Source organism: Emydura macquarii, unplaced genomic scaffold, assembly GCF_026122565.2.
Source record: "Emydura macquarii macquarii isolate MOO-44397 ecotype Brisbane River unplaced genomic scaffold, CSIRO-AGI_Emac_v2 contig_915, whole genome shotgun sequence".
Taxonomy (NCBI): domain Eukaryota; kingdom Metazoa; phylum Chordata; order Testudines; family Chelidae; genus Emydura; species Emydura macquarii.
Genome location: NW_027131052.1, coordinates 233,543 through 242,995, shown reverse-complemented (window position 1 = coordinate 242,995; position 9,453 = coordinate 233,543). Strand labels below are relative to the sequence as shown.

Sequence of the window (9,453 nt, the reverse complement as noted above, 5' to 3'; positions counted from 1 at the left end):
CACATCTGATGTTTGCCTGCCCTCCCCTCTCAAACACAGCCACAGCCCTCTAATTTCCCTAAGTCCCCTTCACCAGGGAAGGCCAGGGTGAAATCTAAGGACCATCATAAACTTTGCCACTCTCCACTCCCGGGGCACTTCTTCATCCTGCCTTTTCTAACACACACAGAGCAGCGTGTACATTAAAAACAACACAAAACGCCCTTGTACACACAGTTCTTTCCTGGGAAGAGGGCACGAGAGAACAACCCCATGTGACAGATATCAGTCATGTCATTTAATGCACTACTGGGAGGTGGTCAGACACTACAGTGCAGTGTGAGATAGAGCCTATATAGGGAAGAGAGATTCACAGAAAGAACAATCTGAGTGCACGTGTGTGAGACTGAGGCTCCCCCAAGCGGCAACTAGCTAGTCTGCTCCAATCACCAGCTTGACCAAGCAACAAATCTCAAAAAGACGTCTGAAGTGGCCCAGAAACAGTTAACTGCAACAAGGAAGGGCCTTCTGTGATCCATCTAGAGTGTAGGCCAAAAGCAATAGTTTGAGATCTGAGAGCAACAGCTACCTGAGGCCCAGCACACTGAGATCTAACAAATGAGCGCTACAGTGACAGCTTGACATCCGGCTGTCTATTTTGCTGTCACTGAAACATCTTAGCGTCCTGGGATTCTAGGGCTGTAATTGGTTAGAAATGCAGGGCAGCATCCTGCTTTAACATTCGTAACAGCTTGGAGCGTTGTTCCTCAGAACTTATGTATGGTTGTTTAGGAACATTCTGAGGCCCTTTTGCTATGCCATGTAAGTGTCTGATGCCTGCCAAGAACGCATTTCTTGTGTAAATCAAGGAACATCCATTGTAAATAGGCCTCTGTTAATGGCAGTGGAATTCATACGGATGGTTACTTTTACCCTGGCATCTGTTTTCTTTCTAAGATTGTAGCTCCTTTGGTTATTAGAACGTAGCATTTGGTAGGTATGTGACCCCGAGTAGTGACTTTGAGACTGTTTTGTTAGAAGTAGAAGGTTCGTTTGTGTGACTGAGGGGTGTATGCAGTTGGAGTTCGTAAAAGATAAGGAGATGGAGAGGCAGCAGTGCTAAATTTCCATGGCTGCAGGAGGGAGGGAAGATGCTTTGTTTAAAGTACTTTTTACAGCCCAGATGGCGAAAGAACATGAACCAAGATAACCCCGGAACACAAAGGAGTTCACGCCCAAGAACAGGAACAAGACAAAGTGTAAAACAGGAACGGAAGTAAAACAGAAAGCAGTTGTGTCTGCAACATCAAGAGTGATTAATAATCACATCAAACACAGAAGCAGCATGACATGGCAAAATCCATAGACTTACATGGGGACTGGCTCCTATAAAAATGGAGTGCAGAAATGGGGGGTCCTGGGAAAAGGGGGTTTCTCACCAGGGATCCCTCAGAATGGAGGCAAGTGTGCAGGGGTCCATGTGCAGGCTGGGGGGGAAGGGAGCATCTGGGGTTGGAGACAGGTCAGGAGCCTCTCTCGTTCTGACATCCCTGGTGCAGCAACACATTTTCTCTGCCCCACAGTGGCTGGCCTGGGCTTCGGGCTCATGAGTGGCGCCTTTTCCATGATCAACCTCCTGGCAGACGCGCTGGGGCCTGGCACGCTGGGGATCCATGGAGACTCGCAGCTCTATTTCCTGACCTCCGGTGAGCGACAGGCCTACAGCCTGCTGCACCCTCCTGCCCACCATCTCCCTGCTGCACCCTGCTCACTGCAGCCCCAGGCCCCCATCACAGAGACTCACAAATCTGCTTCCTCAGTCAGACGCACCAGGCCTAGCAACCACCCCTGCAGCCTCATTGCAGCCCCGACCCCACCCCGCAGAGATTTGCAGCTCTGCTTCCTGATCTCAGATAAACAACGGATGTAGCAACCCCCGCCCTGCACTGCACCCAACCCATCCCCTCCTCACCCCAGTCTGCTCCCCCACGCCTGCCACATCGCCACTAGCACCACCACCGACCCTCTTCTCACCCACACTGCTCCCCACCTCGGCACCTCCTCAATGCACCCCACTCCCGCAGCCCCTCAAGCTGCCTGCCCACGGCGCCTCCAGCCAGTCACCCATGCTGATATCCTGCTCACACCCCCGCCCGTCCCCTCACCAACACAGCTCCCCAGCTGGCCACCCCCACGCAGCTCCACACATCAGTGCCCTAGACTGCGCCTCAGATAAAGCCAGTTCTCCTCACCCCTGGTTGATGGGTGCCCCACTCCACCCCCACGGCCCTGACTGTGCCCGAGGGCTCTGGGTTGGTGGACAGCCTCGCCATCCTGGCCATGACTGCCTCTGTTCTGCTCCTCACAGCCTTCATGACCATGGTGATGATTTTCCTTCACACCTTCTGGGGAATCCTCTTCTTCCACGGCTGTGAGACCCGGCGCTGGTGGGAGATGGCAGCCGTCATCCTCACTCACCTCCTCGTTTCAGGGTTGGTGAGTATGGGCAGGGCAAACCTGGGCAGCCTGATCCCTCGCCAGTGTCACCCGCTTCCCGAATGCAGCCAGGAGGGGCAGTAAGGGGGTGTTGATGCAGGAATTATTATCTGTGATGTGTGCCGGTCCCCTCAGGATCTGGGCCCTGTCATGCACACAGAGGGAGACACAGTCCCAGCCCCCAGGAGAAAATGGGTTTCCCCCATATCCATTTCCTCAGGGAGTCTCCTATGGGACCCTGCATGAGTGTGACGGGCCAGAGGCAGCCTCCAGATAGGGATGCCTGCCAGCACCCCCAAACTTCTAGCTCCAGAGGAGCCTGTGGGACCCACCAGTTCCAGGGGCCAGTGCTGTCCTGCTGCAGTCTAGCGAGACACCCGGCACCCTGGGCACACCAGCCCCACAACCCTCAGAGTATGGTGCCCCAGGAGTGCCAGGGAAGGAGATCAGCGCATCGAGGGGTAGAGGGGCCCTGAGCCAAGCCCGCCAAGGGAAGAGAGGAAGGTGGTCAGGAACAGTCAGCATGAATTCACCAAGGGCAACTCATGCCTGGCCAACCTGATTGCCTTCTGTGATGAGAGGATTACCTCAGTGGATGTGGGGAAAGAGGGGATGTGATAAACTTTGACTTGAGCAAAGATTTTGTTACAGTCTCACACAGTATTCTTATCAGCAAGCGAAAGAAGTCTGGGTTGGATGAATGGACTATAAAATGGATAGAAAACTGGCTAGATCATCGGGCTCAATGGGTAGTGATCAATGGCTTGATATCTAGTTGGCAGCTGGTATCAAGCAGAGTGCCCCAGGGGTCGGTCCTGGGGCTGGTTTTGTTCAACATATTCATTAATGATCTGGAGGATGCGGTAGATTGCACCCTCAGCAAGTTTGCAGCTGACACTCAGCTAGGGGGAGTGGTAGATACCCTGGAGGGCAGGGATAGGATACAGAGTGACCTAGACACATTGGAGCACTGGGCCAAAAGAAATCTGATGAGGTTCAACAAGGACAAGTGCAGAGTCCTGCACTTAGGACGGAAGAATCCCATGCACAGCTACAGACTGGGAACTGACGAGCTAGGCAGCAGTTCTGCAGAAAAGGACATGAGGGTTAGAGTGAACGAGAAGCTGGATATGAGTCAGCAGTGTGCCCTTGTTGCCAAGTAGGCTAACAGCATATTGGGCTGCATTAGTAGAAGCATTGCCAGCAGATCGCGGGAAGTGATTATTCCCCTCTATTCGGCACTGGTGAGGCCACATCTGGAGTACTGTGTCCAGTTTTGGACCCCCCACTACAGAAAGGATGTGGACAAATTGGAGAGAGTCCAGCGGAGGGCAACAAAAATGATTAGGGGGCTGGAGCACAGGACTTATGAGGAGAGGCTGAGGGAACTGCAAAAGAGAAGAATGAGGGGGGATTTGATAGCAGCCTTCAACTACCTGAAAGGGGGTTCCAGGGAGGATGGAGCTAGGCTGTTCTCAGTGGTGGCAGATGACAGAACAAGAAGCAATGGTCTCAAGTTGCAGTGGGGGAGGTCTAGGTTGGATATTAGGAAAAACGTTTTCCCTAGGAGGGTGGTGAAGCACTGGAATGGGTTCCCTAGGGAGGTGGTGGAATCTCCATCCTTAGAGGTTTTTAAGGTGCAGCTTGACAACGCCATGGCTGGGATGATGTAGACTCATAGACTCAGAAGGGACCAATATGATCATCTCATCTGACCTCCTGCACAACGCAGGCCACAGAACCTCACCCACCCGCTCCTGTAATAGACCTCTGACCTCTGACTGAGTTATTAAAGTCCTCAAATCATGGTTTAAGACTTTAAGGTACAGAGAATCCACCAGCAAGTGAGCCATGCCACATGCTACAGGGGAAGGTGAAAAACCCCCAGAGCCTTTGCCAATCTGTCCTGGGGGAAAATTCCTTCCCAACCCCAAATATGGCGACCAGTTAAACCCTGAGCATGTGGGCAAGAGTCACCAGCCAGACACCCAGAAAGAATTCTCTGTAGTAACTCAGAACCCACCGCAAGCCAAGCTCTTTGAGTCTCCTCTCAGAAGCAGGTTTTCCATTCCTCGGATCATCCTAGTAGCCCTTCTCTGCACCTGTTCCAGTTTGAGTTCATCTTTCCTAAACATGGGGGACCGGAACCGCACACAGTATTCCAGATAAGGTCTGACCAACGCCTTGTATAACGGTACTAACACCTCCCTATCGCTACTGGAAATACCTCATCTGATGCATCCTAGGACCGCATTAACTTTTTTCATGGCCACATCACATCGGCGGCTCATAGTCATCCTGTGATCAACCGATATACCCAGGTCCTTCTCCTCCTCTTCACTTACAACTGATCTGTCCCCAGCTTTTAGCAAAAATTCTTGTTTTTAGTCCCTAAATGCATGACCTTACACTTTCCACTGTTAAATTTCATCCTATTTCTATTACTCCAGTTTACAAGTCATTCAGATCTTCCTATAAGATATCCCGATGCTGCTCTGTATTGGCAATACCTCCCAACTTTGCGTCATCTGCAAACTTTATTAGCGCATTCCCACTTTTTGTGCCACGGTCAGTAATAAAAAGGTTAAATAAGATCAGACCCAAGACCGATCCCTGAGGAACTCCACTAATAACCTCCATCCAGCCTGACAGTTCACTTTCAGTATGACCTGTTGTAGTCTCCTCTTTAACCGGTTCCTTATCCACCTTTCAGTTTTCATATTAATCCCCATCTTTCCCAATGTCACGAATAATTCCCCATGTGGAACCATATCTAATGCCTGACTGAAATCTAGGTAAATTAGATCCACTGCATTCCCTGTGTCTAAAAAAATCTGTTCTGTTCTCAAAGAAGATCAGGTTGGTCTGGCACGATCTAGCTTTTGTAAAGCCATGTTGTATTTTATCCCAATTACTGTTAACCTCAATGTCCTTACCTACTTTCTCTTTCAAAATGTAGGTGGGGTTGGTCCTGCTTTGAGCAGGAGGTTGGACTAGATGATCTGAGATCCCTTCCAGACCTAATCTTCTAGGACAGTGGTTCTCAACCATGGGTACACGTACCCCTGAGGGTACACAGAGGTCTTCCAGGGGGTACATCAGCTCATCTAGACATTGGCTAGTTTTACAAAAGGCTATATAAAGAGCACTAATAAAGTCAGTACAAACTAAAATTTCATAGAGACAATGACTTGTTTAAATCGCTCTATGTACTGCACACAGAAATGTAAGTACAATATTTATATCCCTGTTGATTTATTTTATAATTGTATGGTAACACTGAGAAAGTCAGCCATTTTCCAGTAATAGCGTGCTGTGACAGTTTTGTGTTTTTATGTCTGATTATGTAAGCAAGTAGATTTTAAGTGAAGTGAAACTTGGGGTACACAAGACAGATCAGTCTCCTGAAGGGGGTACGGCAGTCTGAAAAGGTTGAGAACCACTGTTCTAGGAGTCTATGATTCTAAGGCTCTGGGAGAGGCCAATTCTGGCTTCCCCCGGCTCCAGGCAGCTCTGCCCCTCCTCTCACTCCTGTCTGCTGCTCTCCCCCCAGACGTTCTGGAACCCCCTGTACGTGGGCAGCCTCGTCCCCTCCTACCTGCTGATGTTCGCCGCTGCTGCATGGGCCTATGTCCTGTCAGGAGGCTGCACTGCGAATCTGCTCCGGTTCCTGCGGGGTGAGTGTCTGCCCTGGCCCCAGGTCCAGAGATGGAGACCTGCCAAGGCCCTGCAGGCTCTGAGAGGGGGTAGGAAGGGGAGTGTTGGGAGGGGCTTCGGGGATGGGCTGGAGGAAGGAGGAGGACATCCTGCTTTGGGCCCATTCCCCAGATGTATCAGGGGAATGCCCTGGCCTATGCCCCTTTAGCAGTGCCGTTAACCCTTTCCTGGCACTAGCTGGTGGGGAAAGACCTGAATCTGCGGCCATTCATCAGGGCATGCCCCTTCTCTGTGAGAATGGAGCAGGAAATGACCTGCTCTGGAGGCCTTTCAGCTGCATGTCCAAACTCTCCACTTCATCTTTGCTTCTCCGTAGGTCAGCAGAGCGAGACAAGCCCCCAGCCAGGATCGTGAGGGTCCACCAGGAGCTCTCCCTGCCTGCCCTGCCATGCTGTGGTGCTGTCAGCTGGGACGTATAGTTGCTGTCTCTGCAATAATGTTTTTCTCTTCTGGAACGGGGTCCCAGGATCAGTCCCTGCTGGAGGCAGGTGTCCAGGGGCTCCTGCGGGCAGGGAGCAGCCAGCAGTCTGTCTGGTAGCTGGGGGCTGGCTCGACCTGTCCTACCAACCCCTCCATGCCAGGGATGCCCTTGAAAGACACATTGTTTAACATCCCCCATGGCCTAAGGCAGGAGGGGTCAGCTCCAGAACTTCCTCCCGTTGCCCCCTGGCAGTGTGTGTGTGGGGGAGAGGGGGCGCTCTGCCCCATACTGGGAGAGTTTTGACTCTGTCCTTCTCAGCCCCAGAAAGTCTCTGCCCTGCCGGGAGAGGGCTGGGCTGAGGGCTAGTGAGCAGCACTGGGCAGTGACTTTTTGTCAGGATACATCCAAGTGCTGAGCTGCAGACGCCAATCACTAAGGAGCCACCACGTCCTTTCCGCTCGCCCAGGACTGGCTATACCAGGGGGCTGAATTCCCAGCCCTGACACCAGCTGGCTGTGGCTTGGTGTGGGACAGAGAGCCATGTGCTGGCCTGGGAAGGATGGAGGTGGAGCATGGCTGACTTTAGCATGGAAAATGCAGGACAGGTGGGGGGCAAAGGATGAGGCTGACTGGAGGCCCAGCACTGACATGGGGCGGGAGGCGGTGGATGGGGGTGACAAAGGGCTGTTGCTAGGATGCTGGTGGAACTGGCTGGGTCCCTGCTGCTGGTTCAGGAAGGTGCTGGGCAGGTGATACTGTGACAGGGTGGGTGATAGCTGCATGCCTGGTGCAGAAATGGGAGAGGGTGCCTGCTGCTGGTTCGAAGTGGGGCATGGCCAGCAGCCTGGTGCAGAAAGGCTGGGAGGCTGGGGGATTATTGAGCCCTCCTGTCTCTCTCGGTTGGGGGTGGGGGTGAGGCTCCTGAGCTGGTACCAGCCCTGGGGATGTGGGGGGGGAAATGGGAGCAGGGTCCTCAGGGTGGGGAGACAAGAACATGGCTGAGTTTGCAATGGGCTTTTATATCAATAAAGAGAAATGCCAGCCTCAGTGAGACGTCGTGTGTGGCTGGGGGGGACGGGTACTGAGCGCGGGGTGCCGCTGCCATGTGGGGGTGGGGAGTGTTCCTGGGTGAGTGGGAGGGGAGGTCGCAAAGCACCTCACAAAGGAGGGCATGGTCATTATCTTCATTGTATAGCTGGGGAAACTGAGGCACAGGAGATGTGACTTGCCCAAGGTCACCCAGCAGGCCACTGGTGGAGCCTGGCCCAGAATGCAGATGTTCTGCGAGCCCGGCCCAGTGCTGTATCCACTAGACCACACTGTTACTGTTGCGAGCCGGGGAGGTTTGTGACAGGTCGGGGCTGTGGGTGGGTCCTGTGTGGCGGGGGGGGGCAGGTGTCTCGTATTCGCTTTCCCTTGGGTCCTTGTTCTTTACAGAAATGCTGCAGAGACGCCATGTGGCCACGAGGTGTCAGCGGCACCAGGGCACTTGGCTCTGGCATCGGTCGGTCGGTGAAGTGGGCTCCAAACTGCCAAGTCTTGCTGGAGGGACGAGCCCTTTATCACTGGCTTCCCCTCCTCTGCAGGGCACCGGCTAGCTGCCCTCTACCGCTGCATTGCAGGGCTGGCTGCTGAGCCCCTGGGGGCAGGTCTGCTGCTGTAGGAACTCTCTCCTCACGTCTGGGACAAGCCTGTTGGCAATTACATATCCTGCTGCCCGCACCCAGGTGCTCTAAGAACTCCAGGGGCTGAGCTGTGCCTGCCACTGCAATGCAGCCACTTCTGGGGTGGGACAGAGCAGCTGCATGAGAGCTCAGGGCACGACATGGAGACAAATCCTGCCTGCAGCATCCCGTGTTGTGATTTGACCAGGACGCTGGAGCCAGCAGCCTGACTCTTGGGGCGAGTCCCGCTGGTTCTTCAACAGCCACAAGCAATGGGGATCTTCACTCTGGTGCCTGTGCTCCCAGCTCCGGGGGGCACTAGTCTCCTTCCTTGCTAACTACTGCACCTGGGCATCCTGGCTGGCGCCATCCGCTGCTCGGCTGCAGGCAGCTCGTCCTGCCCTGGGCTGCTCCTAGCCCTTGCTTGGTGCATCCTGCGTGATCAAGCCCGTTGCTAGTGGTGGCATCTCTCAGCAGCGCTCTCTGGTTTGTAGCTCCCCAGCCCTGTGTGTGGTCAGTGCCCTCGGCCTCTCACAGCTGCCTCCTTTCCTCGGGCCGCACGCCCGTGTACGGCTCGATTCCACTCCGGTGGCTCTGCTCTCCCTGCTCCCCTAAAAAGCTCCAGCTGCTTCCCTCACACCTGGGTGTCTCCACCCTGCTGAGGTCAAGTCCTTGTGTCCTCCCAGTCCTCGTCTCAGGCCCCGGGCAGCAGCAGATCACAGCAGGTTCCTTCCTGCCGCCCTGCTGAGCATGGGTGTGAGCTGTGAGCAGGGCTGCCGGGCAGGGGGCCTGGCCAGAGCAGAGGCGGGGGGGGGGGGGGGGGCAGTGACAGCTGCTCTGCTTAGTGGGTGGCAGGTGCACTGTCGGTTTTCGTTTTTGGGGTGCCTGCGCGCTGGGCGGGAGGCGGTTACAACTGAGTTCACTGACTGAGCATGACAAGCCATCCAGCGCTGCCAGCACTTGGGGCCAGGGGCCTGCTGGCTGCGTGGGGAGGAGGAGCTGGGGGTGGCATGGCAGCTGCAGCGGCGCCAGGTGAAGGAGGGGTCAGTGCCCTCCTCTTCACTAGGAAAATCGGTATGTGGCTAATGCATTAAACCTGCAGCCTGCCTTGTCTACACAGCAGAGGCGGGACCGTCACAGCGACGGTGGGACAGGCCCCGGCCCCGGGGGCAGGTT

At 54.4% G+C, this 9,453-nt stretch overlaps 1 protein-coding gene across 1 annotated transcript; it reads left to right on the top strand.

Moving 5' to 3' along the window:
* Positions 1-1,577: 1,577 nt before the first annotated feature.
* On the top strand, positions 1,578-6,784 carry LOC137149924 (gamma-secretase subunit Aph-1b-like). Its single transcript, XM_067543575.1, has 4 exons — positions 1,578-1,685; positions 2,348-2,475; positions 6,029-6,152; positions 6,509-6,784. The coding sequence occupies exons 1-4, from the start codon at positions 1,586-1,588 to the stop codon at positions 6,544-6,546; spliced, it is 390 nt and encodes a 129-aa protein (XP_067399676.1). The 5' UTR covers positions 1,578-1,585; the 3' UTR covers positions 6,547-6,784.
* The last annotated feature ends 2,669 nt before the right edge of the window (positions 6,785-9,453 follow it).